The following is a 23,274-nucleotide window of genomic DNA, read 5'->3' as shown; positions in this document are numbered from 1 at the left end:
GGCCCCTCCCGAAGCGGATCTCCGAAGGAAAAGTGAGCTGAGCCCGCCCCTCCTGCCCCTGTGCACCTTGCCGATCCACCCCAGCTAATACACCAAATCCCCAGCACCACAAGCCTGGCAGTGTGCAAGTAGCCCAGACGGGCCACGCCACCCCACAGTGAATTCCGCCCCTAGGAGAGGGGAAGAGAAGGCACACACCAGTCTGACTGTGGCCCCAGCGGTGGGCTGGGGGCAGACATCAGGTCTGACTGCGGCCCCGTCCACCAACGCAAGTTATTCAAGACAGCACAGGGGAAGTGCCCTGCAGTCCTGCACCACTCCAGGGACTATCCAAAATGACGAAATGGAAGAATTCCCTTCAGAAAAATGTCCAGGAAATAACAACAGCTAACGAACTGATCAAAAATGATTTAAACAATATAACAGAAAGTAAATTTAGAATAATAGTTATAAAATTAATCGCTGGGCTTGAAAACAGTATAGAGGACAGCAGAGAATCTCTTGCTACAGAGATCAAGGGACTAAGGAACAGCCAGGAGGAGCTAAAAAATGCTATCAACGAGCTGCAAAATAAAATGGAGACAACTACGGCTCGGATTGAAGAGGCAGAAGAGAGAATAGGTGAACTAGAAGATAAAATTACGGAAAAAGAAGAAGCTGAGAAAAAGATAAGAAAATCCAGGAGTATGAGGGGAAAATTAGAGAACTAAGTGATGCACTAAAGAGAAATAATCTATGCATAATTGGTATTCCAGAGGAGGAAGAGAGAGGGAAAGGTGCTGAAGGGGTACTTGAAGAAATTATAGCTGAGAACTTCCCTGAACTGGGGAATGAAAAAGGCATTGAAATCCAAGAGGCACAGAGAACTCCCTTCAGACGTAACTTGAATCGATCTTCTGCACGACATATCATAGTGAAACTGGCAAAATACAAGGATAAAGAGAAAATTCTGAAAGCAGCTAGGGATAAACGTACTCTAACATATAAAGGGAGACCAATAAGACTCGTGACAGATCTCTCTACTGAAACTTGGCAGGCCAGAAAGGAATGGCAGGAGATCTTCAATGTGATGAACAGAAAAAAATATGCAGCCGAGAATCCTTTATCCAGCAAGTCTGTCATTTAGAATAGAAGGAGAGATAAAGGTCTTCCCAAACAAACAAAAACTGAAGGAATTCGTCACCACTGAACCAGCCCTACAAGAGATCCTAAGGGGGATCCTGTGAGATAAAGTACCAGAGACATCGCTACAAGCATGAAACCTACGGACATCACAATGACTCTAAACCCATATCTTTCTATAATAACACTGAATGTAAATGGACTAAATGCTCCAACCAAAAGACACAGGGTATCAGAATGGATAAAAAAACAAGACCCATCATTTGCTGTCTACAAGAGACTCATTTTAGACCTGAGGACACCTTCAGATTGAGAGTGAGGGGATGGAGAACTATTTATCATGCTACTGGAAGCCAAAAGAAAGCTGGAGTAGCCATACTTATATCAGACAAACTAGACTTTAAATTAAAGGCTGTAACAAGAGATGAAGAAGGGCATTATATAATAATCACAGGGTCTATCCATCAGGAAGAGCTAACAATTATAAATGTTTATGCGCCGAATACGGGAGCTCCCAAATATATAAAACAATTACTCACAAACATAAGCAACCTTATTGATAAGAATGTGGTAATTGCAGGGGACTTTAACACTCCACTTACAGAAATGGATAGATCATCTAGACACACGGTCAATAAAGAAACAAGGGCCCTGAATGATACATTGGATCAGATGGACTTGACAGATATATTTAGAACTCTGCATTCCAAAGCAACAGAATATACTTTCTTCTCGAGTGCACATGGAACATTCTCCAAGATAGATCACATATTGGGTCACAAAACAGCGCTTCATAAGTACACAAGAATTGAAATCATGCCATGCATACTTTCAGACAACAATACTATGAAGCTTGAAATCAACCACAGGAAAAAGTCTGGAAAACCTGCAAAAGCATGGAGGTTAAAGAACACCCTACTAAAGAATGAATGGGTCAACCAGGCAATTAGAGAAGAAATTTAAAAATAGATGGAAACAAATGAAAATGAAAATACAACAATCCAAACACTTTGGGATGCAGCAAAGGCAGTCCTCAGAGGAAAATACATTGCAATCCAGGCCTATGTCAAGAAACAAGAAAAGTCCCAAATACAAAATCTAACAGCACACCTAAAGGAAATAGAAGCAGAACAGCAAAGACAGCCTAAATCCAGCAGAAGAAGAGAAATAAAATAAACAATATAGAATCTAAAAAAACTGTAGAGCAGATCAACGAAACCAAGAGTTGGTTTTTTGAAAAAATGAACAAAATTGATAAACCTCTAGGCAGGTTTCTCAAAAAGAAAAGGGAGAGGACCCAAATAGATAAAATCATGAATGAAAATGGAATTATTACAACCAATCCCTCAGAGATACAAGCAATTATCAGGGAATACTATGAAAAATTATATGCCAACAAACTGGACAACCTGGAAGAAATGGACAAATTCCTAAACACCCACACACTTCCAAAACTCAAACAGGAGGAAATAGAAAGCTTGAACAGACCCATAACCAGCGAAGAAATTGAATCAGTCATCAAAAATCTCCCAACAAATAAGAGTCCAGGACCAGATGGCTTCCTAGGGGAGTTCTACCAGACATTTAAAGCAGAGATAATGCCTATCCTTCTCAAGCTATTCCAAAAAATAGAAAGGGAAGGAAAACTTCCAGACTCATTCTATGAAGCCAGTATTACTTTGATTCCTAAACCAGACAGAGACCCAGTAAAAAAAGAGAACTACAGGCCAATATCCCTGATGAATATGGATGCAAAAATTCTCAATAATAATACTAGAAAATCGAATTCAACAGCATATAAAAAGAATTATTCACCATGATCAAGTGGGATTCATTCCTTCGATGCAGGGCTGGTTCAACATTTGCAAATCAATCAATGTGACACATCACATTAAGAAAAGAAAAGATAAGAACCCTATGATCCTGTCAAGTGATGCAGAAAAGGCCTTTGACAAAATTCAGCAACCTTTCTTAATAAAAACGCTTGAGAAAGTCGGGATAGAAGGAACATACTTAAAGATCATAAAAGCCATTTATGAAAAGCCCACAGCTAACATCATCCTCAATGATGGGGAGGATCAATGGGGAAAACGGAGAGCTTTTTCCCTGAGATCAGGAACACGACAGGGATGTCCACTCTCACCGCTGTTGTTTAACATAGTGTTGGAAGTTCTAGCATCAGCAATCAGACAACAAAAGGAAATCAAAGGCATCAAAATTGGCAAAGATGAAGTTAAGCTTTCACTTTTTGCAGATGACATGATATTATACATGGAAAATCCGATAGATTCTACCAGAAGTCTGCTAGAACTGATACATGAATTTTGCAAAGTTGCAGGATACAAAATCAATGTACAGAAATCAGTTGCATTCTTATACACTAATAATGAAGCAAGAGAAAGATAAATAAAGAAACTGATCCCATTCACAATTGCACCCAGAAGCATAAAATACCTAGGAATAAATCTAACCAAAGATGTACAAGATCTGTATGCTGAAAACTATAGAAAGCTTATGAAGGAAATTGAAGAAGATTTAAAGAAATGGAAAAACATTCCATGCTCATGGATTGGAAGAATAAATATTATCAAAATGTCAATACTACCCAAAGCTATCTACACATTCAATGCAATCCCAATCAAAATTGCACCAGCATTCTTCTCGAAACTAGAACAAGCAATCCTAAAATTCATATGGAACCACAAAAGGCCCCAAATAGCCAAAGTAATTTTGAGGAAGACCAAAGCAGGAGGCATCACAATCCCAGACTTTAGCCTCTACTACAAAGCTGTAATCATCAAGACAGCATGGTTTTGGCACAAAAACAGACACGTAGACCAATGGAATAGAATAGAAACCCCAGAACTAGACCCACAAAAGGATGGCCAACTAATCTTTGACAAAGCAGGAAAGAATATCCAATGGAAAAAAGACAGTCTCTTTAACAAATGGTGCTGGGAGAACTGGACAGCAGCATGCAGAAGAATGAAACTAGACCACTTTCTCACACCATTCACAAAAATAAACTCAAAATGGATAAAGGACCTGAATGTGAGACAGGAAACCATCAAAACCCTAGAGGAGAAAGCAGGAAAAGACCTCTCTGACCTCAGCTGCAGCAATTTCTTACTTGACACATCCCCAAAGGCAAGGGAATGAAAAGCAAAAATGAACTATTGGGACCTCATGAAGATAAAAAGCTTCTGCACAGCAAAGGAAACAACCAACCAAACTAAAAGGCAACCAACGGAATGGGAAAAGATATCTGCAAATGACATATCGGACAAAGGGCTAGTATCCAAAATCTATAAAGAGCTCACCAAACTCCACACCCGAAAAACAACGAACCCAGTGAAGAAATGGGCAGAAAACATGAATAGACACTTCTCTAAAGAAGACATCCGGATGGCCAACAGGCACATGAAAAGATGCTCAACATCACTCCTCATCAGGGAAATACAAATCAAAACCACACTCAGATACCACCTCACACCAGTCAGAGTGGCTAAAATGAACAAATCAGGAGACTATAGATGCTGGAGAGGATGTGGAGAAACAGGAACCCTCTTGCACTGTTGGTGGGAATGCAAACTGGTGCAGCCGCTCTGGAAAACAGTGTGGAGGTTCCTCAAAAAATTAAAAATAGACCTATCCTATGACCCAGCAATAGCACGGCTAGGAATTTACCCAAGGGATACAGGAGTACTGATGCATAGGGGCACTTGTACCCCATGTTTATAGCAGCACTCTCAACAATAGCCAAATGATGGAAAGAGCCTAAACGTCCATCAACTGATGAATGGATAAAGAAATTGTGGTTTATATACACAATGGAGTACTTCGTGGCAATGAGAAAGAATGAAATATGGCCCTTTGTAGCAACGTGGATGGAACTGGAGAGTGTTATGCTGAGTGAAATAAGTCCTACAGAGAAAGACAGATACCATATGGTTTCACTCTTATGTGGATCCTGAGAAACGTAACAGAAACCCATGGGGGAGGGGAAGGAAAAAAAAGAGGTTAGAGTGGAAGAGAGCCAAAGCATAAGAGACTCTTAAAAACTGAGAACAAACTGAGGGTTGATGGGGGGTGGGAAGGAGGGGAGGGTGGGTGATGGGTATTGAGGAGGGCACCTTTTGGGATGAGCACTGGGTGTTGTATGGAAACCAACTTGACAATGAACTTCATATACTGAAAAAAAAAACATATAATGTTAGTGGAAAAAGCAAGGTGTTGAATGGTGTTTACCAGTTCCACCATGGTATAAAACAGGTGAAAAGTAAGTACATATTAGCTTTGGCTTGTTTATATATAAAATAGTCTCTGGATGGATAAATGAGAAACTTACAACAGTGCTTCTGGGGAGGGTAACTAACAGGGGTAAGATGAGACTTTTCATACCTTTTTATGCCTTTTGAGTTTTGCTTAATGTCAATATATTAGCTAATCATGAAATAAATATCAAATTTGAAAGACAGTAAGTCCATTACAAAAATAAAGAAAAATTACATGTAATATAAATTCCATAAACTTTTAACACAATGCTAATAACATTTGTCTACTTCTTATCAGTGTTTCATTCAAATATACCTTTTCCTTTTTGTGGTAATCACTATATGAGTGAATACCATTTTTAAGCCTTCTACGCCATAGTAATGAACTGGCATGGTACTTAAGTGTTTGAATAATATTCCATTGATTAGATGTATATATTGTCACATTCACAAATGTTCACCTATAGCTAGATTTTTCTTTCTAGTTTTTATTATTATGAATAATACTGGGATAATTTAACATGAAGTATTTCCTATGAAGTGAAGTGAAAGTCTGTGAAGTGAAAACATAGGGTAAAAGGATAGAATCATTTAATGACTACTGATCCATATTAGTAATATGTATCAGTCACTTTTTAAAAATTATTTTGAGAGAGAGAGCAAGAAAGAGCATGGGGGAAGGGCAGAGAGAGAGAGAGAATCCCAAGCAGGCTCTGTGCTGTCAGTGTGAAGCTCTACATGGGGCTTGATTTCATAAATTGAGATCATGACCTGAGCTGAAATCAGGAGTTGACACTTAACCAACTGAGCCATCCAGGAGTCCCTATACCAATTGTTTTGTAAAAGTATGGTATAATGTTTCTCCATGAAAATGCAATACTATACGCATGTTAGAACACAGCCAAACTAAAGGCAAATTAAAAAAAAAAAAAACACAGGTGAGATTTTGGGAAGATTTAATCTAAAAAACATCCCTGGTCTTTTTGAAGCTTATTAGACTTCTTAGTAACAGTAAATTGTTAAATGTCTCAATAGATAAGGAGTCAGAATTTATTCTATTTTTGAGAGAGAGAGAGAGTGTGTGTGTGAGCTGGGCAGGGACAGAGAGAGAGGGAGACACAGAATCGGAAGCAGGTTGCAGGCTCCAAGTTCCAAGCTGTCAGCATAGAACCTGACTCAGGGCTTAAACCCACGAACTGTAAAATCATGACCTGAGCCAAAGTTGGCTGCTTAACCGACTGAGCCACCCAGGTGCCCCAGGAGTCAGAGTTTAAAAAAACAAAATAACTTTTTTTAAAAGTTTATTTATTTATTTGAGAGCTAGAGAGAGAGAGAGAGAGAGTGACTACAAGTGGGGGGTGGGGGGGAGCATAGAGAAAGGGGCGAGAGAGAATCCCAACCACTGAGCTATCAGTGCAGAGCCTGATGCAGGGCCCAAACTCATGAAGTGTGAGATCATGACCTGAGCTGAAATCAAGAGTCTGATTCTTAACCGACTGAGCCACCCAGGTACCCCAAAACCAAGTAACTTAATTTATCTCCTTATTGTTACCCATAAATCACTCAAGTGAAAAGGCATTGAGGCACTGACAGTTTAATGACTATAGAGTCATTATTCACACATTTTTTTGGGATGGGCAATAATCATAAATAGATAATTGGCTGTCTTATTCTCACCACTAGTAAGAAATAAACAGTTATTTTAAGTACCTCATACAAATCTTAGTTGGGAGGAATAACAGAGAATATCTAATCCAATTTCTTATAAAATGGAAAAATTCCTTCTCTAGAAATGTAAAGAGAAGATTCATTTTCAGGGGCCATATAAGAGAGCAAATGTATGTTAAATCAAAAAAAATATTTCTTCTGTGTTCTGCCTTTTATCAATCAGTCAATATTTAGAAGGACCTACTAAACATATGACAAGGTAAGACATGGTTTGTGTCCTTAATAAGGATATTTTGGCTTTGATAAATCAAGGCCCCTAAACAGGAAACATAATCTGGCATCTAACTGGGGCCTGAATTTTAGTGGTTCAGATTAAATACTGGAGAGAATGAGAGAAGGGAAAGGGGGCCCAGAAGTCAGGGAGAACTTTGTGTTCCATAATGGTACTCTTGGACAGCCAATAGGAGAGAAATCATCTCTTATTCACCTCTGCATTCCTAGCACCTACTGATTAATTATATTTGTTGCATGAATAAGCCAATTTATGCTTCAGTAACCTTTATCTCCACTACGATAATGTTGACCATACAACTTTTCTTTTCCTCTTCCAACTACTTCTGAAATCAGTTTAATTAAGACAGTTGGGGGGCGCCTGGGTGGTTCAGTCGGTTAAGCCTCTGACTTGGGCTCAGGTCATGATCTCACAGTTAGTGAGTTTAAGTCCCGCATCAGGCTCTGTGCTGACAGCGCGGAGCCTGGAGCCTGCTTTGGATTCTGTCTTCCTCTCTCTCTGCCCCTCCCCTGCTCATGCTCTGTTTCTCCCTCTCTCTCAAAAATAAATAAACTAAAAAAAAAGACAGTTGAATTATAATGGTCTCCAAGGCCTCTTTCAATGTGCTTCTACCATCATAAGTCATTTGGACCCTCAAAATAAGCAGGTATTGGTCCACAAGTTCATGATTCTAAGCTTCCCTCATCATTTTTAGCATACTGCAGTTTTTACATAATTTCATCCTGTCACCACCCACTGACTGAAAATGTGATTTAGAAGAGGTGTAAAATACTCAAATATTAACATATTAAAGAAAGTAGGAATTATTGCAAGCAGCATAATACTGTAGGGAAGAACACGCTTAGAAGTCAAATAAACCTGATTTTGTCACTTACTAGTTGTTTCTTTAGATAACTTAATTGTTCTGAGCGTTAGTTAGCTTTCTCACATATAAAATGAAGATAATGATACCTTTCGAACTGGTCAGCAGATTAATTAATATTACTTTATTTTCTCCCTTTTATGTGCTTCAGAGTCAAAATTAGTTTTTCCTTTATCCACCCCGACCCCCATTAAGGATAAGGCAAAGTGTTTCCTAAAATAAATTATAACAGCAATATCAGACTCACATCAGTCACATAACAAGGTGTTACGATTAGCACCATGCTTGGCACTGTATTATACTGCTGTATAACTTCTACAGTGTACCTCATTATCATTGTAGCATAAGATCATGTACTATTCTAAGGTACAGATTTGAAGTAAAGATATATATTCTTTCATACTGTCATGTTCCCTGATTTTTTCCTATCTGCAAAATTTGGAGATGTGATTTTATTATTATATTAAAAATTTTCAGCATCATTTATTTCAGAGTTGGTTGGCTTCTGTTGGAATGCTGACATTTATATGTAATTTATTTACATATTTGACTTTTTAAAAAGTTTTTATTTAAATTCCAGTTATTTAACATACAGTGTAATATGAGTTTCAGGTGTACAATGTAGTGATTCAGCACTTCCATACAACACCTGTTGCTCATCACAAATGCACTCCTTTTTATCTTCATTTTACTTTATTTTACTTTACTTTATTTTATTTTATTTTATTTTATTTTATTTTATTTTAAGAGAGAGTACTAATGGGGGAGAAGGGTAGATGGGGGGAGAGAGAAAAAGAGAGAGAGAGAGAGAGAGAGAGAGAGAGGGAGAGAATGAATCCCAAATAGGCTCCACGTTCAGTGCGAAGCCTGATGTGGGCTCAATCCCACGACCCTAGGATCATAGCTGAGCTGACATCAAGAGTTGGATGCTCAACCAACTGAGCCACTCAGGCACCCCACCAAGTCACTCCTTAATCCCCATTACCTATTTAATCCATCTCCCCACCTACCTCCATTCTAATGGATAAGAAAATGTGGGAGAGCATCAGCAGAAATCTCATACATAGGAGGAAAATCTTCAAAAGATAAAAGCAACAGTTCAGTATATTAGCATCTTAGTCGCTCATTAAAGCTTTCATGTAAAGCACTTGACAAATGCTCACTTGAGACAGTTGCTGTTTGATAAAGAGCACTGAATGGACAGGTTGACTCTATAGGCTTTTCCTTTATGCTCTATACCAGTTATGAATTAGATCATCAAAAAGGAATACTTAAGGACCATATCACCTAAGATCCCTAAAAAAATTACCATTACTACAAAATATTTAATACAAAGGCCTCTTCTTTTACAGAAGGTTGATATAAGAAACATCTATTTTAATTTAAAATCTGTCATATGCAAAACAGTAGAAAATAACTGTCTACTTTATTTCTTAATGACTCTTGAATAATCGTGCAAAAAAAATTCTCTCTTGAATTCAGTGCCAGAAAATCTTGAGATGAGCTGTTAAAATTTTTTTTATCAGTCAATGAGATCTATAAATGATAAACTGTAAACTCTAGGGCATAGTACCTGACACATACTAGAAACTCAAAAAATATATATTAGATGGATAGATGAATAAATGAGAAACATTTTCTGTTTCTCCTAAGCTGCCAGAATTACAGAGCTAAATTCAGTGTTTATGTACAAAACTTGAGTCAACCCAAGTGTTTATAAATGTTTAATGGATACTTTACTGGATAAAGAAATGCCTCGATAGTAGAATAAATGGGACAGTAAAAAGCTAGAATAAATGATGATAAAAATGACTATCATCTGAATCTCTAAAAACAAGTTAATACTATGAGTTTCAAAAAGTACAGATCAGTAAACTGGATCTCAGTCCTCTACAAAAGCTAGAAAAGTCACTTAGACAAATGGCTTCTGAACACTTAGAATACAATAGTGATGACTAGGAGACAACATGGGTTATTAAGAATACAATAAGCCTAACTAGGCTGAATTACTAGGCTGAGAACTCATGAGCATTCCATGAGCTTTGAGTATCTGGAGTTCAGTAAGAAGTGATGAGGTATCTTGAAATATCCTTCAGGATAAGATTCAGAAATGCAGGCTAAGTTGGATAAATTCCTTGTCACTGAGAAATTGAACCTGTAGAGTGTTACCAAACTGAAAGTGGTCTCAAATAGCTTACCACTTGGTTTTGTTCTGTCAACATTTTTATAAATGTCTGACATAAACCAAATATACCTTACAGATACAATGCACTGAGCATTTACTCTGTGCCAGACTTTTTCAAAAATCAATTATCCCAGTTAAGTCCAATAACAACTCTAAGGGATGTGGTTTTTAATCTCCATTTTTCAATACAGAAACTGCAACTTAGAGGGGTTAAGCAACTTGCTCAAGGTCCTTATAGTGACCTACTGGCACAGATAGAATTCCAATCCTAGTGTGATTAAATCTAAATTAATTTATACTCAACCATTATGCTGTTCTGCATTTTTATATCATCCAACAAGTAATTATTAGTATTCAAGTAAGAAACACAAGTGAAGAAGATTGATGTAATTCTTGCCCTTAGGAATCTTACATTCTAGTGGAAGAATTAGAAAACAAAATTTTAGTAAACAAAAGCAATGGCTTATTATGAAAAGTTTTAAGAGAGTACTATGAAAAAGAATGATGGTGAAGAAGCTTTCTCTAAAAAGGTTCAACAGGTCTTTTTCAAGAGGAGACATTTACAGTGAGACCTGAAGAAAGAAAATTAAAAGTCATTTCTATCTGATGACTTCTGTTTTCTCAGTCCACTTGTGAGGGCAGCTGGGAAAGGGAGCAGAGAGGGACAGGAGATGTTTAATGAATGAAGAGTAGTATGAAACAGACATCTTACCAAGGGAACAAAAGCTAACTAGAGAATCATAGTAGACTTGGTCAGCATTATTGTGTACTTGCTTGAAGTTTATGTTTGTTTAGAAAAAAAATTAGTGTGACTATCTCTAGCAGTGTTTAAGTGCAAGGGCACAGATATAAAGAAGGAGAATAGCTGGGTTCAGCAAATTGAGTGCAATGGATGGAGACACTGGTAAGGGAATTTAAGATATTACAAGGAAGTCATAATGATGGGCCTTGATATCTAAATAGGACAAAAAGGGAAATGAAGATTAGAGACACAAAAGGGCAGATGAAGTAAAGTGGTGGGCTCAATAGATTGCAGGGCATAATGAGATAAAAAACTTTAGCACTTGAGCAAGTTAAGACAGGGATAGGAAGTGTTGGTCAGAGCCAGTGCTTGAAATAAAAATATATGAGGTGATAAAGCTTTTCTTGATGGCTCCGTCTAAGTGTGGTAAATAAGGAGAAGAAAAAAAAATTCTGGAGTTAGGTATAGCTAGGAATGGAAAGGATTATCAAGAATGACAGCAATAGAAATGATAGGAGTTACAATATCATTTATGAATGATAACTCTTGGGAGAGTTAACAGAATCTGAACTTCAAAAGATCTTGTCAGTCAACTGCATTAGTAGAGAATGGCAAAGATCTAGTTTAATGACAACCCAGACCCCCAAAATTATTTAAACAAATAATAACAACCCAGGCCCAGCCCATCAGGGTAGCCCCATATTTGAAAAACTGGTAGGGGGATTTAGTTGACTACCTCAGTTCAACAGGAGCCAACAATATAATTCCAGAATAGAACTGAGCACAGCGTGAGATAAACCTGCTCTAGAGCACTATGCTTGATTTGGGGCACCTTTAGAATGGGCTGGATCTAGACACCCTAGCATATAAGAAGCAATGGAAATAAATATACTTTGTAAAAAAAAAAAAGCAAGAAAATTAGGGCAAACAAGATAGCTCTGGTTAAACTGACTGTAAGGCAGAACTAAAGTCAGGCTTATTAATCCCCAAGTTAGGCTTATTAATTCAAAACTAGAACCAAAAGGGAGAAAGTTGCAGAAGCCCTCTCTATGAAGAAGTACTGTAGCAAACACCTTTTCTAGCTTTTAGAGTAGCTCAAAAATGTACTACCTTCTGAAGCTTTAATTTCTCTGTCCCTAGCAGTATCCAGGTAGCAACTGTAGTAATAACAGTTAAGCACATTATGGGGAAACATACCTGCATGGCTGTAAATTAGATGTTGAGAACACTTCTAATCTCCAACTCTAAGATTTGGTGAATCCCATGTTTATTTGTTCCTTGAGCAAAAGGTCTAGGTCTTATATTCCCCTTACAACCTTCATAAGGCTTTGCATAGTTATTCAGTACATTTTTGTTGTTGAATAATCCAGCCTGACAAGGTCATGGGACAAGAAACATTATGAAGCAGAAAAGCACAGGTTGATTTGGAATTTATATCTGGTACAACCATTTGCATGACCTTGGGTAAATTATAGAACCTCTCTGAGCCAAAAATAATTTCCACATATGTGACATTGGACCTTGGCTATTTACCTTGCAGAATTGTAGTCAAATGACCTAATATATACACAGTGAGGATTAAATAAACTCATACATCTATTTATATCTATATCTGTATCTACAATTAGTATGGCACATAGTAGGTGCTTTAATGGTTGCAGTTATTATGTGTTTTGGTTTTTTTTTTAAAGCAGTAACGATAGTCTTATTCTTAGCTATTGAAACTCTCAGTAGAAGCCCCTCTCATAAATGGCATGAGCTTGGAGAACAATTCTAAGGGTAAAGAAGCTGTCTTTATTGGTGAAAGAGGCAGAAAATGATTGTGGCGTCCTTAGCTACACACCACTAAGGTCACTCTAAGTTATCACAAACTGGTAAGGGCAGTAATCTACTTAAAAACTTTACTAACATTTATTTTGAAAATGAAATCTTGCTTACTTCTCATTTTTCTATTGAAAATAGTTGTGTCCAAGTCATCAGAAAGAGAATTTTAGAGATAAAGGTCAAAGGTCTCAGGTCAAGTAGGTCAGCTGTCAGCACCCTCTTCCCCAATTTTCATAGATGAAAAAAAAAAAAAGATCTGGAAATGTTATACCATTTGCCTAATATTTCCTTGTTCTTCATATTCCCAGACCAACTGAGTCCAACTTCCTAACTGCTCTACATTTTATGAATGATATCTGCATAAACAGTGGGAAAATAGTTTATCATAGTCTTTTAAGAACAGCAACTGACATATTTAAATGTGCATAGATTTTGCTTTAAGAACTAATAAAAAGTTAATACTTACATAGCTTTCATAATGACCAAATAAATTTTTGTTGCTGTGGTACTGAGTAACTTATTTGGGAGCTACTCAGAGCCTCCAATACCTTATTTGATACTGGGTTCGCAACATAATTTTTCAGATTGAGATATAGCAATCAAAGCTTCTTTATTGTTCATGTTAACTTGCTTCATTCTTTCCTTAGTTGAGATGTGTAGAAAGGTATATTAAAGAGGACTTTCTTGGTGCTGATCATGCATTGAGGAAAAGAAAGATACATACATACAGAAAGATACATACATATCTTCAATTGTTGCTGTGCCTACAGACTGAGTCAGCCAACAGCAGATAAACTATAAAAATCCCTACAGTTAACTTTTAATTCATTAATAATATAAAAATATTTTGTCACTTTTCTCTATTACTGTAATGCAGTCAAGTTCAAAGACACAAACATGCTTGAGGAAAGGACACAAAATCTACTTCCTAATGAATTACCCAAATACGTTAGGAAACAGGATTCCACCTGACTCTACAATTCCAGACTGACAGTTTTTGGTGGTATATTTAGCAGATGAGATCACTAAGGTAATTGGGCACTAAAACCTCTTTGAGTATCTATCTAGATTGAGAGGCAAATACTAGAAAAATGTCAGAGGAACCAGTTTCCAATAGGTGGTGACTGAACGAACACATTCCCTTTATAAGTTTTCTGAGTGTTTTACTATCAGTATTTATGGAAGAGGAGAACTGTGCTACTGATTTAAGTGGCATAGTTGATACATGATCAGTAAAAGTTCTTCAGAAACAACCATGAATATAAAAATTATTAACACTAACAAAGCAGTTCATAAAGTAAATAAATCTCTTGAGATCTTTCCAATTTCAGGCAAGGAGAAAAGCAAAAGACATGATGGGGTATATTACTTTAAAAAAGATATTTCATTTTGGAGATGTCTAATTTTTAGAATTTGTTTCATTAGATAACTCATGTTTTGTATTTTATATAAACACTGGAGCAAGTACCTCTGGCAGTCATATTTATCTGAATTTGTATATTCTAAAATTCTAGGTAACTAGCTATTGGGAGGGAATATTTGCATACAACTGCACACAAATTTAGAAAGTCACAAAACAGGAAAGAATCTGGCTACAGAGCACAGAAGGGCAAAAGCTTGGCATTTAGCTGAAACTCTGTGTATCTTGAAAAGATATAATGATTCTTTTTATTCTGTAACTCTTACAAATCAAGTACTTAGAATATTCAAAATACAAAGGGTTTAGCAGAAAGACCAAGGAGAACACCAACAGAGTAACAAGAAAGGTCTAGTGCATGAGAAAAATAAGATTTGCTAAAAACATATAATGTTCTCTTGGACTGTATTGTCAACAGTTCTCACCTTTGATTGTTCTTTTCTAAAATAGTCTTCATATAGACTGTGAAAACACATAGAAAACTGTATCTGAGTTAAATGCCTGTTTTCTAAATAGCATTAATTAGATTAATATCAAGGGAAAAATATATAGCTTGATTCAGATATAATGCATGCACCAGCAGGCAGTTATGATTGCAGTACTAGGTAGTAGTGTAGGAAGTATCCAAATCACAGTAAAAAGGCTTGTAAACCAGTAATTTAAAATTACCTAAAAGAACATTTTTTAAAGGATAATCTTCTATTTTAAAAAGAGTAAAGAATTATAAACAGTTTAGCCATCATCTATATACAGACTGGCTTGTTCTCAATCATAAGAGGCCATCATCTTTTATCCTGTCCCTCTTTTCCTTCCTTTCAGTACTATTAGTAAACTATTCACAACTGCACCCTTGGACAATGCTGAGCAGTAATTATGACTTGCTGACAAAGAGATATGAACAATTACTGAGCCCATTTTGAAACCCTACACTAATAAAGTCATTAGATGCTGCCCTTGCCATGATCCTTCTAAAAGCTTCTGAAGTTACAAGAACACACGGCATTGTTTGCAGGGACAATTGCTGCTGGCAGAACGCAAACCTTGAGTTAAACCATGCTGCAAATTGATCTTGACATTCTGTTAAGACCGCCACTAAAAATCAAAAGCAGAGGAGAAAAGGAGAAAATGAGTGGGTAGGATGTAATCATGGAACAGGAGGGGTTCCTCCTCACCTTCTCTCCTCCCTCTTCACAAAACAAACCAGGGAGAAAATGACAAACTCTCCTGGTGTTTTGGAACCTTTATTTTAAAGCATTAATTAAGCCCTTGACCTGGGATGTTTAGGATGGCAATACATTTCCCTTAAAAGTACTGGAAGGAAAACGTAGCACAAAGGAAATAAAGAAGTTTGGGGAAAATTATATGGAAATCTGGCATGAAGGCTCTCTGGAAGTCTTGGTTCCCTGACCACAACATGTCCATCTGTTTTATCAGCTACTTCTGCAGAATCCATATCTCCTCCTAGGGTAGCAGCTGGGAATTAACACTCCTTGTGTCTCCCATGCAGACCTCACACCTGGGCAATATTTGCTGGATCAAATGGAGGTGGAGGGTTAGAGTAACATGGTCATCTAGGCTTCAGCCAGGCATGAAGCATGGAGTAATTTGGAATTAAGGGTATGCCACTGTGAATATTGCTAATTGCTCAAATGGAAAGTGCAGGTGAAGACAGCCTACTGATAATAAGAGCTTTAAGTCAATTAACTCTTGCCAAAGATTAAGTAATGTGGAAAACTATCACTTGAATATTAAGGCTAAAAAGTACCTGTCAGCATAGCAGCAGAAGTTTCCAGTGATCTGAAATACTGCACTCAAGGACATTAAGTTCAAAAGCTAATATTAACAGGCAACAGAATTCTGTGAATACTGGTACTAACTGTGTAGGCAAAATTTAATGCAACATTATGTATATATATTTCATGCAACCTGTGTAATTCAGGCACTGTCAGCAATTCCTAGGTAACTACTTGCAGCTACTATGAACACCGCTTAGAAATAGTGCACAATGGCTGATTTAACACTTCATAGCATGTACACTGATGTGCTAAATATTTCCACCTCAGGAACTTACATATAAACACCTCATAGGTGGCTGATTACCCAGTTGGCATTATCCTAGTCAAGTTCAAGTTTTCTAGAATTAAATAATCTAAACCAGTACTTATACTAGATAGACTGAGACATTTGCCTTGTGGGCCCTCCTGGTCAGAACAAGAGATACCCATTAATCCATTTACTACTGGTTAATACTGGTGGTTTACTGTGCCACATAGGTTATGTAACTTTCCTTGTTGAAGCAACTACAGCCAAAAACTCATAGCTTAACATCAAGGGCATTCCTGTGCCAATGTTCCCATGCAACTAATAGATGTCCAAATAACTCTAATAGAGGGAAGCAAATTAATACTTATTGTGCTAGTGCTTTATATACTACTATCTATATTTAATTCAAATGATGCCCAAATGGAATTTGCTTGACTCCTTGGCATACCTCATCGTGTAGCCAGTTTAGCACTCTGGTCCTATGAACATGTTTACTTTAATCAATGCCATCACCATTGCAGAAGGCTCAGAGTACCATCCCCGAATAGCCCGATCTGAGGGGGCCAGTTGTTTCAGGGCTATCAGACTTGGTGAGTCTGGGGAAGAAACTCTGGAACCACAGGATGAACTCATCTGGGCTGGAATTCAAGTCTTTTTCCAGAGGGTGTGCGGGTGCCTGGTGCACAGAAGACAGACAACAATATTCTAAAGTGCTACAGGGCCAGCAGAAGACAAGGTACCTGGTCTGGACATTTGTAATTAATTCAGCAAGGAAAATGAAGGTTTTTGCTTTATTAGACCTACTAATGGCTATGGCAGAAGATCACACAATTAGAGTAGTATAACAGCATTTCCAATACTCTTTCCACTGCCATTTATTATTCAATAAGACTATTAGAGATTATTTATCAATATAACACTGACTTTTTCAAAGGCACTGTGTAACACATTGAGACTATAGATATAGCTCTCTTGGTGGGGGGTGACAACATAATAGGGAGACAGACAATAACCATACAATGTTAATGAATTCCATCATTACAGGTTAGTATATGGATATTATGGGAACATAAAGAATGTGTATTTTAGACTGAGAGGCAAGAGAGGATGGACAATGGCAAGGCTTCCTAAAGGTGATAACTGTCCTGAATTTTAAGAAATTATTCTTTTACAGCACAAGAATTTGTTCACTAACAATATATTGTCCTTAAATATATTTTATTGTAGTAGTTAAATCCATGATGATTTTCTACATGTTTCCACATCCAAAAGAGTATCTGATCTCTGCCCCACTGTCTGCCTGTAAGCATATGCCAATATTGGGGTGAATCATTAATAAAACAACTTCTTGGGATCTGTCCATCCCTGCTAGTTGACCTTAAACCTTAATCTCGTTCAGACCATATATGATTACACTAGCTGGGCAGGTCCTTCTATTTTTTCTCTCCTCCACAATTATATAAACCACTGATTCTTCGTTTCTGATACTTAATTATGAGGTTTAAAATACTAATATTCCTTTATAAAAATAGCAGATATCTCCAACCTAATAAACTAGGAATGCTGCTAATATAAAAAGAGTAAAATCCTAATTTCATTTTTCCATGTGTCATTTCTTTGAAGTTCTTCCTTGGCCCACTCAGGTAGAGTACCTCTCTATGAAGTTCATCTATACTCCCAAAGCACCGTGGGCATACTTCATACTACATATTAGCTCTCTGTCTGTCTTCCTACTAAAGAGTAGGAATTTTGAGCATTATACACTGTATCTTTTTCACCTTCTCATCCTCAGTGCAAAGTACCATTCCTGGTTCCTATTAAATATGCAGTAAATGTTTACTCAATGAATAAACATGAAGAAAATATACCTTTCTTAAGATATTTTTTAGCTACTTTCAGAAATGATCTGCAGGATCTCCTTATTTACTGTTACCTGTTTCTTCAGCTCTTTCAGTTACAGGTATATCCTACTCTTTCTTTCAGAATTATTGTTCAGATGGATACTTGGGAAATTATACTCTCCAGGACTTCTTAAGACTAACAAGGGCTTATTGCCTACTGCTTTAAGAAAGAATGGCCCTGAATTGCAACTAGACATGACAGCCAAGACTGTACAGAGTTTTCCAGGAAAGAAACCTCCATTTAGATATATAATACTGAAATTATAAGCACATTCTTAGGTGGAAATGGATGCATACATTCATTGGCCAAATGCTTACTGAATTTCTTTCTCCTACAGTTTTGTAAATTTAAAGTACCTTGTTTACAGGGCACCTGGGTTGCTTGGTTAAATGACTGACTCTTGGTTTCAGCTCAGGTCATGACCTCACTGTTTCAGGAGTTCGAGCCTCGCACTGGGCTTTGCACTGACAGTGTGCAGCCTGCTTGGTATTCTCTGTCTTCCTCTCTCTGCCCCTTCCCATGCTTGCTCTCTATCTCCCTCTCTCTCCCCCCCCCCCTCTCTCAATAAATAAATAAATAAATAAATAAATAAATAAATGTGCCTTGTTTAATTAGACAAATAAAATGAATAAGACTTTCTGGGAGATCACAATCTAGTGAGGGAGAAGATAGTTATATTACCATTACTGCTAAAGTCTGATGTCTCAATTCATATTTGGAACGTTCCAAGATCAATCCAGAAATTATTCTAATCTATTTTATACAGGTTTAGGTTGGTCAAATTAAGTATTCAACTTAGAAAGAAGGTTATTAGAATCATTTTGGAGGTGGGAAATCCAAATCATCAACATCACAGGGGTGTATAATAGTGACATTCTATAGATATCTGTTTCTTTTTTACTCTAATTTGTTAGTGAAATTAAGAAATTTAACTTATAACCTCAAGTGACATTCATATTCTGGTAACTTTACCAAATCATTCACTTAGTACAGTATTCTTCTCTTATCTTCTACACATGAGAGATTCACAGTAAACTGACTAATGTTTCTGTAGGTTTAGCAGAGTATTTCTTCCATTATTTTTTTTTAAAGATTTAATTTTTTTTAAGTAATCTCCACACCCAACATGGGGCTTGAACTCACAACCCCGAGATCAAGAGTCGCATGCTCTACTGACTAGGCCAGCCAGGTGCCCCTTAGCAGAGTATTTCTTTTCTTTTTCTTTTTAATGTTTGTTTATGGGGGGGGGGAGGGGAGAAAGAGGGCAACAGAATCTGAAGCAGGCTCCAGGCTTTGAGCTGTCAGCACAGAGCCCCACATGGGGCTCGAACTCACAAACTGCGAGATCATGACCTGAGCCAAGGTCAGATGCTTAACGGACTGAGCCACCCAGGCGCCCCATTATTTCTTAAGCAAAAGTAAATTTGCTTGGCAAGTCCAACCCCATCTTAGGCACCAATGTCCCCAGCTATCACGTCAGGGGGCAGTCCCAGAAAACTACTAAGGAGTCACCCAGACTAAATAGCATATAGGCTCAGGATTTAAAAAAATTTGTGTGATCAGTTTGAACTAGGAAAGCCAGATATGGGATGAAACAAGCCATCCACCAGGAATTTATTTCCACACTTTTTACATTTGTCATACGAAAATCACAGCAATCTTGTTTGTGATGCGTAGAAATCTCTTCTACATTTTCACATATTAATCTGTCATATTTTAGCTTTCTGGTAATATGCAAATGATGGCACAGCAACTTTTGAAATACAGCTCACTGATCAATAAATATTAGTTCAGTGGTCTTCTACTGAACTGAGTGTGAAACTTTGAGGTTTTGTTATTCAGTGTTAATAGTGTCAAATGGATAATTCAATAAATGTTTATGACAAACACCTCTGGACAAAATGTGGTACTAAAAATACAAGTAAGATCATAGAGATGGAAATGCAACTAGACAATTTTATTTAGATGATGGCTGGTAAGAAAACTGTTGCTAAGCTAATCTTTTCCTGTGATAATAAATAAGTCTAATTAATTAAAATATTTTTGCAGTTCAATATATCAAGGGAAATCTACTTTTACTCCATTTTAGGAATATGTCATTCCAATGAAATTTCGTCCTGGGTATGTAAAATATGTATTTTCCATTTGCCTTGACAATAATAATGTGGAGATGTACATGAAAAGCATCTACATGATTCTGTTGCTTTATAGAGAGAAATATAATACCTTAACTTAAAATACTTTTTAATTTGTAATATGGATAGAATTTAATTTTGAGTAAGGATGCCGAGTAACTTAAATCCCAGAAATGGTTAATTCTCTTTTGTCCCATTGGCCCTGTTTCTTGTTTGTATAAATATTTACTAAAGCAAATTCCTAGATGTTTCTATTTTCAGTCTTTAATATCACTTCTTTTCATTTTCATGAATGTAATAATAATAATGAGATGCCATATTTTTAAAAATGTAGATTGAAATATCTTATCATACCTCACAGTTGGTCCTGCAATTCATTGAGAAATAACTCTAAAGCCTTAAACAAGGCCTTTATTTTGTGTTTTAAAAAAAGTGTCATAAGGAGTTAATAGGACACAGCTGTACTGGCTCTTTCTAATAAGCAGCTTCTGTCGCTTTGGTCACCACAGGTGTCTCTGTAACCTGCAAACTCTTATTACTAGTGTATCAAAGTTGTGCTACTTAACAGACTTCTTTGGTAAAACATAACAAAGCAATTACATGGCTGTTGATTGCCAGTCATAAAAAAAAACCCCTCAAACACTGTTTTTCAAAAGAAACTACACTGCAATTTTTTGTCATTGTAAAATAAAAGGAACTAAGGAATTAAATGGAGGATAGAACAAAATAACAGCAGGTAGCCTGCTGAACTTAGCCATTACAGATGGTTTAGAAATAGTGTTTCCTTCTCCATCAAGTTGTGGATAAAAGGAAAGGAGGAGATTCCTTACTGCCAGTGAATGGCAAAAGATTTAGCCAAGTCTCCAGTCTATGTATTTTGCCTCATGAAAGACCTTCGATGCTGCATTTTTATCTGTTTTTGGCACTGCTTTTCATCACCTTTAACTGAGTGTGAATAATAACCTGATTTAATTTAAACAAATACAGGTGCTAAAGGTTCTTTATTTATGTATAACAGGGAACATTTCCAATGCAGACCGAAGTCATCCTGTGAAATTTCCTAACCATTTGCTTAAAGAAATGAAGTATTAGATGAAGAAATTGCTTCAACATTCTTTTGCTTCACATTTCAGGGAAGAATCATTCTTCTTTTCAGGTTTAGATTACATAAAACAAAGTCTAAATGATGAGCAAAAATTCAGTGAGCTATAAAATAATAAAAAAACAAATCAGATGATTTCTAATTGTTCTATAATCATTTAAATTAGGTAACTACAGTAGGCTTGCCTTGAAATGAACTTAATCTCCCTGTTCATAAACCAATACCCTGTGATTATGATTGTGTTAAACACACCCAAAGTAGCATCACTGACTGTTATGGCCACATGTGTAATTAAACATGATGAAATATATTTCAGATGGGAAACTCAAACAGGCAAAATATGAAGACTTATTCATCATTTATAGATATTATGATTAACAAATTAAGTAAATTTATCCTGACAGCTAGGAAAGGGATTTTTTTCCTACTGAGAATATGGATGTGTGCAAAAGAATGTGTGCAATAAGGCGATTACATCAATTAGTATATGCTAGAGTTAAGCTATTACCAACTCCATGGACTAGCCCAGAATGTCTTGCCTTCTTCACTGGAATTATTAAAAAATAAACTTACTACTAAGATTTTATGTTAGACTTGCTCTGCTTTTTCTCAACATTATTAAAAATAGATTTTCTCTCAATATTCAACAACATATGAGAACCTAAGAATATCCAGTAGGTGGAAATGTACTGTACCAGTTTTACTGCAAAACGATGAAAAACAATTTGGTATTTTGGTTTTGGTTTTCAGGTTGCTCTTGGATTTAAAAACCTTTTATAAATTGAGGTATATTTTCACAATTGTAAATAACTGCATACATTAGCTACAACAAATACCTTTTATCTAATTAAATGTAATGGTAGAGGATTTAATGCTGAGGATGAAAATGTTTATGATGATAAGAAACCAAATACAGTAACTTTTTTAAAAAATAGAAGCCCCACTTGTAACAACAGTATTACCTTGCTCTGTTGGCGTCCTTTGTCAGATCCCAAGCCCAGGTTATAAAGTTTTGACTCAGATAAGAGACAATAGATTCAGCACAAAGCATTTGTGAGCAGAACACGTTGGTTAATACACTTTCATCATGGTGGAGGTAGATAGCAAGAAGCTTTCTCTGAAAAGAGGAGAAAAGACAGATGAATTAAAATATTCACTAACATAAGATTTCTTGAATTTTGGAAAGGCATAATCTGTCAATATAAACAGCAAAGACAAAAATTAAATGCTACTACCTAAAAGAGCACCTGACACTTAAGAGTTCCTAAAGCATTCACTAATATGAATAAATTTTGCTTCCTTATACTCTAAAGAGGCTAGGATGATTATATTGTTTTATAGACTGTCACAGACCCCTGTTAACATGTGCAAGCCTATCTGTAGCAGAATATGCAATAGAATTGCATTTTCTTTAAATAAAACGGATTTACAATTCTTCATATTAAAACATGCTTTATAAAAGGAAAATTAATTTTGAACTATCCAACTATGTACGGAGAAAAAATATGGATTAAGATTGATTCCCAAAGTCTCTTACGTATTTTTTTGTTTTTAATCTTAACTCTGAGAAGTCTCTTCTACTTGAAGGGAAAAGGTCTGAAATGAAGTTATGTTTTACTTCCACAAGTAATTTCAAAGCCCTTAATGTGTTCTCATATTAAAGTCTTTATGTAAGAGCATGTAACATCTAATTGCCCCTGGAAAGA

At 36.5% G+C, this 23,274-nt stretch overlaps 1 protein-coding gene across 6 annotated transcripts in view; it reads right to left on the bottom strand.

The window, feature by feature from the left end:
- Positions 1-23,274, bottom strand: part of FAF1 (Fas associated factor 1) — a 527,970-nt gene that overhangs the window by 119,743 nt on the left and 384,953 nt on the right. For all 6 annotated transcript variants that reach the window (XM_049618584.1, XM_049618586.1, XM_049618589.1 and 3 more), the window contains one exon: positions 22,531-22,685. In XM_049618584.1, the coding sequence (XP_049474541.1) occupies positions 22,531-22,685 (155 nt within the window). The remainder of the gene's footprint in view (positions 1-22,530; positions 22,686-23,274) is intronic.

Source organism: Panthera uncia, assembly GCF_023721935.1.
Source record: "Panthera uncia isolate 11264 chromosome C1 unlocalized genomic scaffold, Puncia_PCG_1.0 HiC_scaffold_4, whole genome shotgun sequence".
Taxonomy (NCBI): domain Eukaryota; kingdom Metazoa; phylum Chordata; class Mammalia; order Carnivora; family Felidae; genus Panthera; species Panthera uncia.
The sequence above is the reverse complement of the archived record's forward strand: the minus strand, read 5'-3'. Positions and strand labels throughout refer to the sequence as shown.